At 36.7% G+C, this 18418-nt stretch overlaps 1 protein-coding gene across 2 annotated transcripts; it reads left to right on the top strand.

Annotated features, from left to right (window-relative positions):
• The first annotated feature begins 645 nt into the window (after window positions 1–645).
• LOC103718410 (two-component response regulator ARR14-like) lies at window positions 646–17974 on the top strand. Of its 2 annotated transcripts, none has more exons than XM_026808988.2 (9): window positions 646–1106; window positions 13200–13352; window positions 13450–13884; window positions 13963–14039; window positions 14284–14446; window positions 14528–15043; window positions 15241–15464; window positions 17500–17595; window positions 17709–17974. In XM_026808988.2, the coding sequence occupies exons 1-8, from the start codon at window positions 845–847 to the stop codon at window positions 17509–17511; spliced, it is 1842 nt and encodes a 613-aa protein (XP_026664789.2). In that variant the 5' UTR covers window positions 646–844; the 3' UTR covers window positions 17512–17595; window positions 17709–17974. The 2 variants fall into 2 exon arrangements, with proteins under 2 accessions (XP_026664789.2, XP_026664788.2); XM_026808987.2 differs by having other exon boundaries at window positions 17500–17611.
• The last annotated feature ends 444 nt before the right edge of the window (window positions 17975–18418 follow it).

Raw genomic sequence — 18418 nt, 5'->3', positions numbered from 1 at the left:
GAGCAAGGATAAATGTAACTTAAAAGTTTTGGTGCTATACATGAAAGTCAGTTCAACTTTGAATAGCCAGACTACATTAATAAGCTTAAAGACATTTTGCCTACACTTAATAGTATTCAAAGAATTTTTCATTCTCCATTTTCTACTTGGGTGAATGTTTTTTTTTTTTGTGATAGTTTTAAATGAATGTTATTTTTTTTGGGATAGCTTTAAATGAATGTTTTTTTTTTTTGGTGCTAGCTTTAAATGAATGTTTTAAATGGAGTTTTTTTTTTATTATTCTTTTTCAAACAGCCACTTGTCCTTGCATGGCTTATGCAAGATGCCACTTGGCATGCGACGAAATTTTACTAGATTTCTTCAATAAAATTACAAAAAAATAAAAAAACAAACACTCGCTGGATTCTCTGCATGCAATCACAACCACAGGTTATATAAGGATAGCCCTAAGAATTTGTAACGTCCAAGAGAGATATTGCTGCAAAGTCCTCGATATGTAGGGAAGTTTTGAACGAAGCCCCTAACTTGACATTACTGCGTCCCTGATATCCCCGGACGCCCTGCGGGTACCCTCCCCGCCCCTCGTTTACTTTAAATACGAAGGGAATTAGAGGTGGGTGTTGTTTGGCAAATGTGTCGCGTGGGGCTATCAGGCCGTCCCCCGTTAGAATAGCCCGCAGGGTCCTCGACAAAGGCTCACTCGGTTTGCCTACCTCCAATCCCAGTCGTCCGTCTCGGTGGCCCCTTGAAATCTCGGACCAATCACCGGCCTTCTGTGTAAGCTCTGTTCTCTTCCCCCACTCCTCCCGGTCGCTTCACCCCTCCGCGGGCTCCCCGCCTATAAATGGAGGATAATGGAAAGCGAAAGAGTCTTCGCCCTCCCTCTCGTGACTCTCGTCGACCTAAGAAATCCCGACCGCCAGAGTCTCCATCGGTTCGTGGATTTCTCCGCTCCAAATCCGATTCTTGGTTACAAGCCATGGTTGCCGAATCTTCTAACGGAGGCCAGTCCCAGTTCCCGTTTGGACTGCGGGTTCTGGTCGTGGACGATGATATCATATCCCTCAGGACGGTGGAGTTTCTCCTCTTGCGATGCGGCTATCTAGGTACGTTGCTCCTTGTGGACTTCTGCTGAGCTGATGCTTCTTTTGGATTTGATATCTCGGTTGCCTCGTTTGATACTTGGTTTCTTTTTCTTGATGTTTCGGTTTGATTTCTTTTCTTGATGGTGAAGGATTTTGTGGTCCAGGAAGTGGGTTTGTTTCATTGTTTGTATAGGTTGTGTAATCTTCTGTCGTAGCTGTTGTCTGAAGTTCTTGCTTTCTAGTCGATTTGTTTGTTGATGAATTCTTTGTCAATCTTATGAGATTATGGTAGATTGTTTTCAGAAGAGTTGTTGCTTCTGGTTATCTGAAAGATAGAAAGAAAGATGACAAGTTTCAGTCGGGTGGAATCATTATTTTAATGTTTGGTAATTAAAAGTGTTCGTTGCAAAATTAGGAAACAACTCATAAAAACTGTCTGAGTTTGTAAAGGACACGCTGGTAAAATTGTTTGGATATCATTAAACTGCATTGAACATATCGTGATTTGTGCACCACCTTTCTGGAAGATAAGTAACGATCAACTTTTTTTGTTATGTAATGATTAATGTATAATTATGTTGCCTTATTTTCATGACTGGATAGCAGAAATGAAGCAACAAGCAAAGATTTGATGCGGCAAATTGCAGTTAAGACCAAGCACTTCATTAATGATGCGAAAATAACATAAACCCTGTAAACACCTCGAGGCTTCCAGTTTGAGCTTTAATTACTCATGAAGTAGTTGCAAAAATAAAAACCGGGTTATTTCATTTAATTTAAGAATTAGAAGGAAAGCAAGTTTCTGTTTGTGAATTCATATTTTTTTCTTTGTGGTAATTGGAAAGGTCCATCGTAGAATGCCAGAACAACTGATGAGAGATTATCTGAGTTTGCAATGTAAGGCACATTAATAAAATTGGTTCAATCTTTTTAAGCTAGATTGAAAACATTGTAATTTTTAACTTGAGAACCTCTTGTTTGGAACATAGTTTATAATCATGTTAAATATAGTTAGTTAAGCTATTTACATAAATTGCTACTAGAGAATGAAGAAAACTAGCAATGATTTGATGTATCTGTTCAATACAACTGACACGATAGGTTTAAGGTTTCATGGAAGTTTATGTACCTGCTGGATAAGGCGAGTGGATATGTCTGTATTGAATGCCTCATCAATGCGGTTCCATCAACAGTGACATAAAAGTGTAAACCTTTGACCATCTTGAAGATTCTAGTCATAGTTTTAATTTTGTATGGACAAGGACATCATTATGGATTTCTTTACTTGGTGTTTAGTTTATTTAACTTGATGAATATCTGAATGACAAATAAACATATAGAGGTTGCAAAATTGTCAAATTGACCTGGTGGTCCTTGGTTTTTACCTCTTTAAAGGCCTAGGTGGAATGCCTATATGCCTAAGCAAGTCATATATAATTCATAAAAAGAAAGAAAAGAAAATCATATTGGTAGGCAATAAGGTTATAAATTTTTTAAATTATGTGACAATGAAATCTTTGATCTACTTACTTTAGTTTTACTTATAATTTTTCTATTAAGTGGTTAAAGTATATAATGCTTATTAGAAACATGGAATGTTCAAGCGCTAAGGGACTGTGTTATAAATGGACCCAAAATCTTTTCTCTTGAAGTCAATTCTTTATTCTTAAAGAGAGAATCATTTAAAAGAATTTATTGCTTTCAACAAATCAAAGAACAAGGAGCCTGCCTGAGACTAAAAGCAGCCCATAGGCAGCTAGGTGCCGCCGAGGTGTCAATGCAGACACTTGGGTGGCTTCCTCAACTGAAGACCTCAAAAGTTCTAGGTCTGTAGGCTGTTGGGCAGGTAGTCACCAAAGTTGCCGTTGTGACAACCTTGAACGATTGTCCAACTAAATAATGGAAGGATCCATTATCAAAATTGATTTGATATTGGATTAAAAGTATTGTGAGTTGTAATTTGTGGAGGCCCTATAAGGAAGATAGTTTAGAATTGTAGGCAGCAAAGTAGGCAGCAAATTTTGAATTACTAATGCAACATAATTGCCACAATAAGTTTAAGGTTCTATGGAAGGTTTAGTTCTTGCTTGGTAAGGCAAGTAGATGTGTCTGTTTTGTTTTTCTTCCCTATTTTGGATGAAAGGGAAGGAAAAACCCCCTCGAATCTATTTCGAAGAAAAGAGCGAACGCAAGATTAACAAGAAGAGGAAAACAAGGGAGAGCTAGGAGGAGAAAAAGAAGAAGATACACTCTTTTGGATCTCTATATAGAAGATTTCAATCCTCAAGAATTAGCTCTTTATTGGAAAAGGTCCATTAGGGAAAGCAGAACCATGCCGAATCGGCTAGTTTGGAGCATACCAAATCAAACCGGTTGGTTATCGACATGGTTCAGCCGGTTAAAATAAGATTTCTAAAAGCACTCGATGGCCCTTTTCAAAACCCTCGGTCCCCTTCAGGATTTATAATGTTGGCACACTGTTCGAAGCTCTCGGTCCCTGTCGACGATGATGATGTACGACAATGACATCCCGACCAGATGAATCTCTATCTCCCTCTCTCTTGGTTTCCATCACTGGATCTGTATCTCTCGGAGCTCCCTATTGATGGTTTGAAGCTCTCAAAGCCCTGGCTTCCCCTCTCCTCTCCTGCCTCCTCTGCTGACCTCTGTTCCTTTGTGAAGCTGTCGTTAGATGCCTCAATCTTGGTCTCTCTCTCTCTCAGATGAGTACGAAGGCCTTGACCTCTCTCTCCCCCTCTATCCCTCCCTCTCTTTGCCTCCTCCGATTCTGGTATGTCGTGGTTCAGTATGTTATATATCAGTACCGTACTGTACCAGTCAGTCACTCGCTAATATGACTCGGTATCGGTTTGGCGAACCCTGGTCCATCAGCTGTATAAAATACTCTAATGTAGGAAGGAGTTACAGTAGAAAGCAGATTTTCTTGTCTAAGGGTACATTTTTTGTGGAGAAAGAATGTTTTGTTTCTTTTTTCCAAATCGAGCAGCATATTGCAACAACCATCTTCTCTCACAATTTCCTCGTCCTTTTGGCTACTCTTCTATTAAAAAAAGACTTCCAAGGTGCTCTTTATTTTTGAAGCCGCGTTTAATGGAAAGCCAATTCACCTTAAAGAAGGAACAATCTAAAAGGTGGCTAACAATTTTTCAAGGCGTTGGAAGTATTGAGAACTATAGATAGAAGATACCTTCTTTCTAAGAGTGTCCTCGATGTGAGCTTTATTCTTTAAAGCCAACTACATAAAGATGCTTGCTCTCTCAAGAGCTTTCATATTCCAAAGCACCAAAGAGAAAGGGCATATGACAACATTTAGGTTTATGAATTTATAGGAGTTTGCTAGAAAGATTCTTGATGCATGATGCATCCTTGACCCACTCAAGTTATCATTCTACAAGAAGGGAGATAGAGGGCTTAGGATCTCTCTAAGGGACAAGAGCTCCGAGTTTTGTATTCACACCAAGGACCCCAAAGTCTGATGCTCCACTCCCTTCTCTAAGAAGACCTCAAAGATGTCATGCTTGCATTCTTATCCATTGTAATAGAAACAAGTTAGCAAATCCATCAATAGTCTAAGAATAGCATAAACGCTTTAACCATTTCAAAGCTTCTAAATTTAGCTTCATTTTTGCATGAATTACAGGATTGTGTAATAATGTTAAAAAATGGCATCTTGGTGCACGAGGCTCCTGCAACTGCCGGGTTCGAGAAGGGTTAGATGTATGCACCCTTACCCTCGTATACGGAGAGGCCATTTCTGTGTTTTGAATCCATGACACACAGGTCACCATGAAGCAACCTTACTGTTGCCCAAGGCCCGCCCTCTGTAATTGTACATTAGTGTGCTCATGTTTAATAGGGAAATAATTTCCTTTGTTGCTATTAAGAGAAAGACGTTCTCACAATTAATGTGATATAGTTCTTCTTAGGTGTTTTCCACATGACCAATAGCTAACATCAATCATGATAATTCCACAATGCCTTTTTATTCCTTAGCTTGTTATTTTAAGGTCTTGCTGGAGGCCATCGCTTGTCATGGCATGATAATCTCTTAAGACCAAAATAATGAGTACATCCAAATAGTCACTCACCATCAAAACTAGAAAAGTTTCCAATTATACTTGAACCAACAATAACAAGTAGTAACAACAGTCAGAGGGAAACAACCTGATATTACACTGTGCCAGGAAAGCAATTTATGATTAAATTTTCATTAGGATTAAAGACATGCATAACTAACACTTTGCCGTTGAAGAGTCATACATAAGCCACCTAAAAAGTATCATTTAAGGCACAACTAACACTTAGGGCATGCCACAAACTTAATATCATGCAATTAAAGGATGCAACTTGGTTTGTCATTCAACTAGTTTTGGCCTACTCCCTCATTTAAAGGTTTTGGAGCATAACAAATTTCAATTTTGTCCCCGTGGGAAAGGTTAAGGGGGGAATGTGATAAGGAAGTGGGACATGCTTATCAAAGGAAAAGAGAGTTAAAAATAAGATTTATAGTACCAGTGCTGGTATAGTATAGACCGGAGTAATAGAGTACTATACCTACAGACGAGATGCCTGCCAATGCCAGCATAGTAAAATCGAGATGTTGTACCATGCGTTGGCATAGTACGCAAGGGACATTTTGGTGCTGGTACTTTATTGGTATGCTATGGTATAACCGCTACTCACTAGTACTTCAATCCATGGCCAGAAGAACCCCACTCGCAAATTTGAAAGATGGATTATTTGTGAATTGTAAAGAAAAGGGAGCTCGTTTGCTTTGGGTTTGGGTTTCTTGTAATCATGGTTTAGATTGGACTCCATTCTCTTGCATTTTAACATCTTATGACCACAGGCTCACATGGAGGATCTTATGGCTGTGGTTCTCTAGAACATTTACTGGAAAAGCTTAAAGGAAAGAAGTGCATGAGATGAAGTAAGCGAAAGCTTAGAAATGAGGCTTCTTGACGAAAAATGCCATATCAAAGAGGGAAGAGTTCTCCTTGGCTTTTTTCTTCTCTGCCAGTGATTTTCTTTCTTGTAATCTTTGATAAGGTGTAAGGTGATTCTTCTTGAAACTGTTGGTTGATTTACTCCAAGGAATTGTGGGTTGTATGAGGTTCAGAAGTTAAGTTTTTTTCTATTATTATGGATCTTTTGGTGTCTTAAGAATGTGGTTGTAGCCCAAAACGAAACACATAATATTTTAATATTTGCTCTATGGTGCTTCTTATTATTCTTCTTTTTCTTGCTGTATTTTGCCGTCTTTTGCATTAATAGTTGCTCTTAGAGTTATTTATATAACAAAAGGTCAGAAAAACCAAAACCATTGACCTTGCCAAAGACATTCAGTGCTCAACTTAGATTCACGAAATGACTCCTTCATGGGACTCTTCTATAACTATTCATAGGGAATTACCTGTTCACCTGAAGATATGGCTGTTTATGAAGCATCTAAAGGGCAGGCCACAGCCACAAAACATAATAGTTGCTTGGAACAGGCACTAGGATAATATGCAAGCACTGTGTGCATGAGACATCGTATTGTTGAATGAAGTGCTTTTACAAATCAAGCTTGTCCTCTAATATATCCACCACATGCTCCGACATGTGTTTCATAAGTGATTTGCGTAACCTTGTCATTTCGTCTGTTGCTGGATTTTCTGAAAGGAGCAATAAAGTGCAGATTTTATCATTTCATGGTCGTAGAATTCATTACGAAGGCATTATGCTCCCATGATGGACTGCAATCTGCACTTTCTATTTAGACTACAAGACTGCACTCACCTCCATAGGAAAGTGCATGTTGAAGAACATGCTGCAATGCCCTTTTGAATATAATACAAGTGCAAAGCCATGTCCTAGAAGGCCATCACTTGGAACATTGTAGAATTTAAGGACTCACAAGTGTGCTGAAGGTGGTATAGTTGTTGGAGTGATCCCAGTTAGGAAAGGTAAGATGATGCCTTGCATCAATAGCAAGAGGGCAATTACGCCATGCTGCTTCAAAAATTCATTCTAGAGCATTTTTGATAATTTACAATCTCTTATAAATGCATTTTATTTTTTGTGGTTCTCCACGAAAGTGAATGCTAATTTTTTTATCTAACCAGATAATATATTTTTTTTACAGTGCAAGTATGGCATACCTGTTAAAACTTAAAAAAATAGCCCGTGCATGGAAACAGAGTGAAAACTAGAGAGGATCAAAGTAGGCTCATCAAATGAGTGAGAAGTTTGTGATTAGCTCACATTTAGCTTGAACTTTAGCTTAATAAGGGCTTGGTTGATTACTAAGCTAAGATTGAGATTTTCTCAACTTGGTCATGTTTAACTCAATGAAACAATCTCTTTTCTTCATACATACATACATACATATATATATATATATATATTAACATTTAATCTACCATTTATTAATCAAGTATACTCTTTATATCTATTTATCAAATGTTAACATATTTCATGCAAAGAAAAATGTATCTCAGTTGTTGCACCTCAATCTAACAGTCACAACTTTTACTTGTTAATAAACATATAAGCCAATAGATTGAGATCTAACATAGATTAGCTAAGAGTATATAAATCAAATCCTTGGAGGATATCAAATTCTTACAAATCTCTAGAATGAACCAACCACGAGTAGCTCAATTTTGACTCAAGAGTAGTTGAGCCAAACTGAAGATCAATTTAATTATAGTATGTGCTGAGCTTTAGCACAATGTGACATGTGAGAGCTTGGCTCATTTATTCTCCTAGAATAAGGGAGCAAAAGATTTGACATTATCCAAAGTTGAAAAAGTAAAGAAGATAATGGCCATGGAGCAGGATTGGGAGCATGGTCCAAGATTGTATCTAACACCGTAATCTAGTGGATATAGCTACAAATATTAAAACATGCTATTACTGAACCACATTTTTTTATAAAATATGTATTTTGCATTAATATTTGTAAATATTTTTACTTAGTGAATATTGATGTAGTAGTTTCTATTTTTAAATAACACTCATATCCTTAATTTCTTTCCTATAATATTTCTTGTTAATTGAAATGTTTCTTCCCAAAAAGAAGCTAAAACTTACACCAATGCTTTACCCCAAGGATTGCAGAACTGTCTCGAACCGCCCAATTTGGAGCGTACCGAGCCGTGCTGGCGGTGAATCGGGATGGTTCTGACATTTAAAACGAGAAACCGACGGAAGGGGGAGAGGGGGAAGAAAAGAGAGGAAAAGATAGAGAGAGGGGGAGGAAGGGAGAGGGAGAGGGATGGAGGGTCATAGAAGGCCAGAGGAAGGGATCTACCCTCCAGACCTCTATTTTGAAAGAAATAGGGGTTTGTCGGGGCTCCTTTTTTATTTTAAAAATTTTAAGTGAAGTCGGCTTTATTTTGAAAATTTTAAGTGAAGTCGGCAACCCCCTTTCCAACTTCACGTAAAATTTTTAAAATAAAAATGGAGCCCCAATGGACCTCTGTTTCAAATAAAACAAGAGGTCCGGAGGTCAGAGCCCCTCCTCCGACCCTTTGAGGCCCTCCAGCACCCTTTCGGTGCCCTCCAGCAGCCTTCGGAGCCCCTCTTCCCTCTCCCTCCCCCATCTCTCTCTTCCTCTCTCCCGTTCTCCCTCTCTCTTGCCCTCTTTGCTGAGTCAGTATGGGCCCGACACAGAACGACATGGGGGCATATCAAACTGTGCTGCCGACCGACCAGTACGGGCTCTGGTACTGGCACAACGAACCTTGCTTTACCCAATTTGAGAGTAAAAAAGTCTTGCTCTATAACCTTGTTTTAAGGAAACACTTTTTAATGTTTTCCTAAAGTACTAATTTATTAGTAAGAATTACCATCTATGCTGTAAGGTCAAAAAAGAGAATTCTCATTGAATTAATTTCTTGTTGGTTCTTGTTGTTGTATATGTTATTATTAAACAAATCTTGCTTTGGTTAAACTAGAAGGTACATAGTTAAAATCATGGATTCAAAAACTGTTGGAATAGGATGACACCATTAGTATTGTATCATTTTGATGAGAAATTGACACCGGTGTGGGTGCTAGGATGTCTAAACTATCTGTAAGGTCCGTAGCGTTGTTTACTGATAATTCCATTTATACCAATCATTTTGATGAGTAACGATAGTTTTTTATTCTTTTTTATATTTTCAATTTTGGTACATGGGTACTGGTACCTACTTGATGCCCTATAATTCTGATGAAAAAAGGCTATGGGGTTTGGTACTGGTTTTTAAAACCTTGGTTAAAAGTAGGGTTGGAATTAGGCCAGGTTGGGTTGAGTTTTGCTGTTGCTTGGATGGTGTCATGAGGTGTGTATTGACATTATCATACCGAATGTATCGATGCATATTAACATTTTATCATTCTTTTTGATGCTTTCAACTTTGGTACATACCATCAATGCTGGTACCATAGTGATGTTGTACCATTCTAATGGAAAAATGACATGAGGTTTGGTACCGGTATTTAAAACTTTAGTAAAGTATAGTTGGAACTAGGTCGGGTTTTCTTACTACTTGGACTTGAACCTAAAAAGTTTCAGACTTTTCGCCAGGCCTGGGCCCGAATTTTTTATTCAAAGTTTGGCCAAGCCCAAACAATGCTTGAACCCAAGTCTAGCTCCCAAAACGTGCCAGACCCAAGTGAGGGGAAGGAAGAAAGAAATTAGATGTGGCCGCATGGGGTTCCAGGCCCAAGCTTGACCAATGTTTTATTTAGAGCGGGCATAAAGCCCAAATTGAAGCCAACCTGGCTCACTTCCAACCCTAGTTCGAAATATGGCCATATTCAAAAGCTTAGAAGAAAATTATATAACCGCGATACCTCTCACTAGCATATAGGCCTTCTAAGCACTAAAATCATCTAGTTTTTAAAGTATTTTGAACACTTTTCTCACTTCAACAAATATTGACATTGTGTTCTTTGAAATTGGTAATTGAAATATAGTCTGCCGTACCACTTGGTACGAGGTGTTCCATACCGTACTGGGAGAAAACTAGTATGAAACTCGACTTTGAGTCGGTATAAGCCCTATATTGCCCTGTATCGAGGTGTACCAAGGTATACCGAGGTGTGCACGGGCTTATACCGAAGCATACCGACCTATATCGAAGCACACTGAGATAAAAATTTAGAATAATGGTTACAAATCTATTTCGGTATAGAGTGTATACCATACCGAACCAATAAGATATCAATATGGTACTTGGTACCGAGATTGTGGACCTTGAATTGAAATGACTAATTGAAACGACTCTTGGCTTATAATTTGTGCTTCAGATGTTGCGGTTTCCTAAATCACATTTTCCATCTATGGCTCTCTCTTAATCTTAGGGAATTTGGGAGGATTGTTCCAGGGTTTCATGAGCTTTAATTGCAACTCATAGAGTACATCTACTCAAATTTGGAACCTAGCACCAATTCTTAGAGGGATATTGTCATATTGACAATCTGTTGTAAAATCTTGTCCGATATTCTCTTCTTTGTGTTCTGCTAAATAGATGCCATATTAATGGGAAAAGACTTTCATGTTGATCATGAGGAAAGATACCAATGCTTAGCAGTTTTTAGCTAGATCTGACATAGGAGATCTGTCTTTAGCTTTTATAAACTAGATCTGAAGGCTGTCATTGTTCCTAGTTAATTTTTTCCCTTTCTGATTCACCTTAGAATTGTGGATTCTTTTTTCCCTTTCTTTATTTAATGATGTACATAATAGTTTATGAGTTGAGATATGCTTTAAAATAAAATTTTATGGCAAAGAAAAAAGGTTCCTTTTATATGCATAACTCGATGAACACATGCCAGTTTTGTGCATGTAAATACTTGTTTTGAAGCTGACTTTGAGGCTCTACATTATCCTTATACGTGCCAGCTGGTTTTACCAGTATGATGCTTAAAAATGTCGTTAAATCTGATATATGAGTTGGATCATAGCAAGTCATAGTGGTATATTTCTTGAACAAGTCCTATTTGGATTACATATGTTAATTACCTGGTTTGCAGAAAAGAGTTTTTCAAAGAGTTAGATGCTTTATATTGAACCCATGAATTCATTAATTTTGTATAAACATTAACAGTTCATTTATTTTCTCATTTTCACCAAGAAGTAGGGATTTGTTATATGCTGACTTTTGCTCCTTTGGTCAAAAATTTGACTTCTCGAGCACTCTTAAAGTTCGAACAATATGTAATGTAGATTAACTTCTATCTTCATCTATTTAAGCATCCTAAACCAAATAGTACAATACCTATGTTAGCATAATTTTTAGTCATCGTGGGCTTCTTATTCTTGTAATTGTAGTGAAAGAACATAATTCATAGTCAAGGAAATTTAGACTATATAAGGCTTCAACCTTTAAGTTCAAATATTTATATAGGCCTAAGGATTGTAAGCAGCTTTTTAACTATATTGGTTAAGCTGTAATTTTGGTTCTCAATTTTAGAAATAAAAGAAATAAAGTCTGTACTTTGGCTAGGAGAGACTTGTCCATGTCAGGTTCTTAGGACATCCATGTCAAATCAACAGACAAGGTCTTGGTTTTCTTAGCATGTTTTTTACATAGCCCAAGCTGAATTATTTCAATATTTTTTCTTGTTAAATGAAAATATTTCAAAATTATTAAAAAACTCCACATTCTGAAGTCTGATGATAATCATGAGAAGTTGTATTGAGTATTTATGTATCTGACTCACGCAATATAAAATTGTTTCAAACAAATGATGGAAGGGACAATAGCTTATCATCCAATATTAGTCGTATTACTTGTGTATATGGTGACTATTTAGTATGATGAATTGGTTCCTCGATAGAAAAACATAATGTTGAAGTTTGTATACAATTCATATGCAATAAAACAGAAGTATGTGGTTCTTGAAGTTCTGTTCCACACATTGGATAACATCTTTTCAACTCATAACCCAGGTGGCTTAAAACTGGATCAGACAAAGCTGACTTTGGGTAGCAATAAAGTTTCTCTCTCAAATTAATTTGGATGTTCAAATGGCTAGTAAGTGATCATACAAATTACACTATACATAATAAAATAATTGTGATTAACTGATTAGTTGGGATATGGCGGGTAGTAGTAACTAGTTTGTTAACAACAGCATGTGGAGTGAGATGAATATCATTGCACATGTTTAAAGCATGTGCTTTGTTATTAACCAACACCGATAATTTTTGAATAGACACTCGATAACCTATAAATATCTCAAACTAGAATTTTTTTAAACAATAAAATGATCTTGTTAATATGGTTGCAAATATCAGTGGTCTTTTAACAAAGAAAGGAAAATAAAATGAAGGAAAAGAAGAGGATGACTGGTAATGTAGTCATATATCTATAGAAATATATTTATACAGCGTCCTTTACTTTCAAGATTTGTCATATCAGGAAGTCCATATCTTGTTATTTCCAATATCCTGCATTGAAGGTTGTGGATCATAGATGCCTTGAACGTCAAAAGTGGGAATATCTTTAATGTTATGCTGATATAAATCTCTTAATATCAAATAAATCTAGCTTCTCATCAACGTCATCTCTTTGTGTTGTTTGCTTTTTATAAAATGCTAATAGATCAATATGGAAATCCATCTTCGGACTTTTGTTAACAACTTTAACATGATGCTATCACTGCACTACTGGATGGCCTATAAAAAATAAAAATGAGAGCATCTTTTATGTACTTATTCCAACAATTGCTTGAGATTCAGCAATATGAATCTGTTGGCTCAGCAGCATTCTTTGGGACAACCATTTTCACCATCCGGAACTCACTTGTAACTCTTCTTATAAGACTCGTGTTTCGCTCCGTCCACAAGCTTATTATTGGTTTGATTTTAAATTTCTATGTTTGGGTTGTATGATTATTACGTAATGCTACTAGATGGGTATCAAAATCCATTTTTTGATTTCTATGGCAACCTTGCCCATACATAATATGCTGGTGGAAGTTTGATGCAGATTAGCAAGGACTGTTCATCATATCAGTTAAAAGACTTTCTTATATGAAAAATGCTTACTCCTCTTATTTGAAAAATGCTTACTCGTAACCTGTTTCATTGTGCTAATTATGTATGGTGCGCAGTTACTGCAACCCTGAATGCACTTACAGCTTTAAAGTTATTAAGAGAGAACAGAGACAATTATGATCTTGTCATTAGTGATGTTCGGATGCCTGAGATGGACGGATTTGGACTGTTGGAAGCCATTAGACTCGAGATGGATGTACCTGTAATTAGTAAGTGGGCAACTACTATGAATAAAAAAGTTTATTACCTTCGTCACATTTACCTATGATCTCTACATGATTCTTAACAGAAGCAATTTTTATTCAGTGTTGTCCGCAGATGGCGAAGTAAATACAGTGTTGAAAGGTATTGCGTATGGGGCTGTTGACTATTTGGTGAAACCTGTGAGGCTTGAGGAACTGAGGCTCATCTGGAAGCACGTGGTTAAGAAATCATTACATGGTACAAAGGGGGCTCACAGTCTTGGTGACAGGAATAATCATGAAATGGCATTAGAAGATGATCTTGAAGAAGAATTTGATGATAACCATGAAATAGAATTAGAAGATAATCATGATAGGGAATTAGAAGCTGGTCATGAACAAGAATTAGAAGATGGTCATACTACAAAGGTTATGAGAAAAGGCAGAGAGAGAGAGAGATGTAGTGATGGCTCATCAACACAGAAGAAGCCTAGGTTTGTGTGGTCACTGGAGATGCATGCTCTATTCCTGAAAGCTGTACATCATTTAGGCATAGATAGTAAGTAAAACTGAATACAATGCAATCTTCACAGAGTTATTTATGATAGAATCTTAAAAGTATTATTTTGTCTTGCAGGAGCGGTGCCCAGAAAGATACAGGATTTAATGAATGTCTCAGGACTTACTCGTGAGAATATTGCAAGCCATCTGCAGGTCAGTTCATATTTTTAGTATTTCCAAGCCTTTGTTGGTAATGTATATAAGGTCTTCTATATGTCTATCCACACAATTAAATGCACATATCTACAACCACAATTTTGAATCTAATGTTATACATTTGTGAATTATTTGAGGTTATCTCATTTATATAAATCATTAATGTCATGCACCATATTTTTTTTAGAATGGTGTTCTATAAGCAAAAGCAGCTTATTTTTTCCTTTTACTTGTAATACAGAAGTATAGACTGGCTCTTAAGAAGAATGGTATAAGAATGGATCTACAATATTATGGTGGTCTTGGCCCAATTGGATATGGTGGCAGCCATCCAAGCTCTCTTCTACTTCCCTTTAATCAACAGCTCGATTCCAATGTCAGTACTCTTGGAGGTCTTAAAGTTGGTAAGCATCAAAATCAATATGCAGTTTATCCATTTTGTCATTCTCAAAATTCTCACTATAACCTTTCTCAAATTGCACCAGCATGCTTACCTCCTTCAATGAACAATCCAGATAGTGTACACCAACAATTTACAGCAAATCCTCAAGCAGGTCAATTAAGAATGCAACAGTTTGGATATGCATCGAATCCTGATGTAGTGGGAACATCAAATACCCAATCAGGATTCCAGTTCCCGGCCTATCACAATCTCCCCGCAAGTCCAAATCAAGTTGATGGCCATATGCAGAATTCTTTTCATAATCCTTGTTCAAGCAGTGGAAATCCTGGACCAAATTCAGGTCCTCAACCTGGGCTTTTGTCAAATCCTTCCATGATGGGGACATCAAATGCCCCGTCAGGATTCAACAGCTTGAGCTGTCAGTTTCTTACTTCACCAGATCAAGTTGATGGCTCTGTGCAGAATTCTTCCTATAATCCTTGTGCAACCAGTGGACATCCTGGACCAAGCTCAGGTTTCCAACCTGGGTGTTCATCAAATGATTATCATGATATCTTGGAAAACATCACCGTAGCTGAGTTGAATGCAATACTTCCAAGTAAGCAACATAGGGCAAATTCAGCTGCTTATTTTTGAATTACGATGTTGCGAAAATTTATCATTCTTTTCAACTGCACCTGAGCTGAACTGTCCATTTAATTCTAAACATATGTGTCTACAAAATTGCACATATATCTAAATCTTGTTATACTTACAGTTATCCTCTGTTTAACTATAAACTCTTGCTGTATACAGTGCAATATGAGCAGAATAAGTTTGTTGACCACACTGGAGCAGTTATGGGAATGCAAGTTAGTGGAGACTCAGTGGATTTGCAGAGTTGTCCTGATGGAGAAAAATTCAAAGAAATAAGTAATCCAGAATTGACGAAACATCTTTCAGAGCATTCACCATCTGAAACAGAATTTGACATGGACAAGTGTGACTTTATGGATGATATTGATACATTCTTCAAGCAGGTGCATAAGTTCTTAGGCTTGTTTTATTTTAAGCAGTTACCTTTTTTTAACTTTCTCCATGGACTAATCAACTTTACTGAAAAGTCTATATTTGAGACATAGTAATTTTTATTGTTGCTCTCATCTTTATTTGAAATATAGTGGTTAGAGCTACTTGATTCAATCCTCAGGCAGGATCAAAACTCTCCATTTTCGGAGTTAGAAAAAAGCCTTAGTTTAGTTGATATTAATTGAATAGCATGTAATATCAGTGAATGTTCCAGGATCTGGTTAAGAATAGTTTTTGAAGTATTCTTTTATTGTAAACTGTGTATATCATTATTGATAGCAGACTTGATTCATGCCAGCTACAATCACAAGATATGCCAACAAGATTACCATTTCTAGTGCATTTCAAATTTGAATTTGAAATGTACCACTTGAAATTCACAAATGTTTTTATTTTCTGATATTATTGGCACATGAGTTTATATTTAATTTTCTATGTTCTAGCAAACTCCCACAAAAAGATTTAGTTTTTCAGAGAATTATTAATTTATTCTATTAATTTTTTGTTTACAGTATTCTCAAAGCATTTGAATTTTATTCAATCAATTACGCTTATGGTGTTCTCATGATCATGTTCCATCTCTAGCTGCTTTAGACTACTTGGTTCGTCATTTTTGTGCTTGAAAATATCATTGATGATCACTTCATGGCAATGGCTCTAGAATAATAGTAATTAAAATTTTGAACGACTTCTTGTTCTTAGATTGCATTGGACTATGAACAGTTCAAATATATGTTACACTCAATTTTCCATAATTATTGTGTGTCCCAACTCCCAAGTTTTGGCCACAAGAAAAGGCAGTGATAATAATACTTGTTTTTTTTTAGTGAAAAATAAAGGACTTGTTTGGGTCATTTGGCTGTTTCTAATACTTAAAATCATCTTAGGCTTATAATAACTTGCATAGGCTTGCTCTTCAAGGCTAATTTCGTTAAATGTGATGAGGCTTGTGGTTACTGTTGGGCTTAAAATTGAGCCACGTGATGACTTGGATTTGGAAACAATCAAGACAAGCATGTCTCTAATTACTCGAGTATATGATAACATCATATTACTACTGAACAATAACTGTAGTGCGTGATAGTTGCTTTTATGATTCAAGTAAAAATCCTGGAAGCCCAGGAACAAGTAGATATATCAAATGCATGCTATACTTTTTCTTTGTTTATCTTTGATTGAAACCAAATGTTAAGAGAACTTATCTGTTTATTTTCTCTTCACAACTTTATAGATGATTATTTTTTTGTGACATCATTTTGATAACCATGTGTATTAGCAAAATATTTGCATTTGCTGGACTGGTAGATTTGACAGTTCTTACTCTTTCTGCGCGTGATCATGCTTAAATCACATTAATCGAGAACATCCCATATTACTCGATAACGGTATATTCGAGGTTGCAAGGGTTCTTGGTCAACAGATTCAGAAAACCTTAACCCTAAGCTTAACAGACTACAATATTGCCTCCATATAGAAGAATTGCAAGATATATGAAGGTTGATCTTGCTTTGATTGTTGTGATATAATGTCTTTGGAGAGTGTGAACTGTAGATAGCTAGAACAGATTGCTACTCACAGAAGAGATGGACCATCTAAATTTGGTTTACAATAGTAATCAACTCAAGAGGTCACAAGGTGGATAATCGAAAATGCAACGCTACAGAATGCAACTACTTCCCATTGAATTATCTAGCACTGGATCAAAGCTATTGATACTGTAATTAACTGAATTGTAATAGAGTTGGTTATCGCCTTTTTGTCTTGCTATAGAATCCTAGACTTATTTTTCTGCAAATGAAATTTAGAAGGGATAAAGGCCAACTGTCAGCTAAGTACAAGGCATAATATTTGGGGATTTGTAAGGAAAATGCTGTTAATTATGTTGTCACTTTTCCTTGCTGTTCTCAAAGGTTTTCCCCGAGTTTTGTTGTAAATTTTGTATCTCAACTTTTTTTTACAAGCTTTGCCGCTTTGCGTGTGTTTCAGTTTCAACAGTAGCAAGGTTCTCGGGGCAGATGCTGGACGTTTCTGGTCTCACTTTCACATGTCAGCTTAGAACAAGACATATTTATGATTGCGCTTGTAAGCGCCATTCCAGGTTTTATAATCAAGTCATTCTCATATATTTTCACCTCAGATTTGGAAAACCTGTTGCTTAGAGCTTGTGACTGTATCTTTCATATATGCACTTGCAGGTATAGCTCAGAAAGTATGGAGACTTGTGAACTGATTGGATGACATGCACATCTAGTGGATGACAGAGGCCCTCAAATTTTTAGATTCCCATTTTTTTTCTTTTAAGAGAAAGTCACACCATTGCGGTACATGTTCCTTGTGGCTCTGTCTGGTAGCTGCCCCTCTGTTTAACTTTGAAACTCAATCCATTTTAATTTGCTGTTCATTAGGTTCAGACCCTTAAAACTATAATGTGAAACAGTGAGACTTATATTTTTGATTTCTTCTTGATATGTCTTTAATTTATGGACATGCTGAAAATCTCAAGGTAAGTTAGACCTATGATCTAACTTCTTTGCTAGCAGACACCATACTTATCAAAAGCAGAGAAGCGGTTAACAATTTCATCTCCAGTAAGTTGACTAAGTTAATTATGGACATTCCGAAGGAACCAAACTACAACTGGGATGAATGTTTAGACTATTATGTGGCAAACTGCCTGTGAAACTACATATCCATTGATCAAATATATTTGGATCTCACACTATTTCATGATTTTGACTGATGAATCCTTTCCAAGTTTAGACCACATGACATCATGCCAGTTCTAAGCCAGGATTTTTTTGGTTGTGAACTGAAGCCTGTCTTCTTTGTTTTAAAAAAGTCTTATGCTCTTTCTTGTTTCTTGGTCCTCCATTGTAGTGTGATGATGGGAGGATACTTTTTCTAT

The sequence above is a fragment of the Phoenix dactylifera genome, chromosome 1, assembly GCF_009389715.1.
Source record: "Phoenix dactylifera cultivar Barhee BC4 chromosome 1, palm_55x_up_171113_PBpolish2nd_filt_p, whole genome shotgun sequence".
Lineage (NCBI taxonomy): Eukaryota > Viridiplantae > Streptophyta > Magnoliopsida > Arecales > Arecaceae > Phoenix > Phoenix dactylifera.
This window is presented reverse-complemented; position numbering and strand designations above follow the sequence as displayed.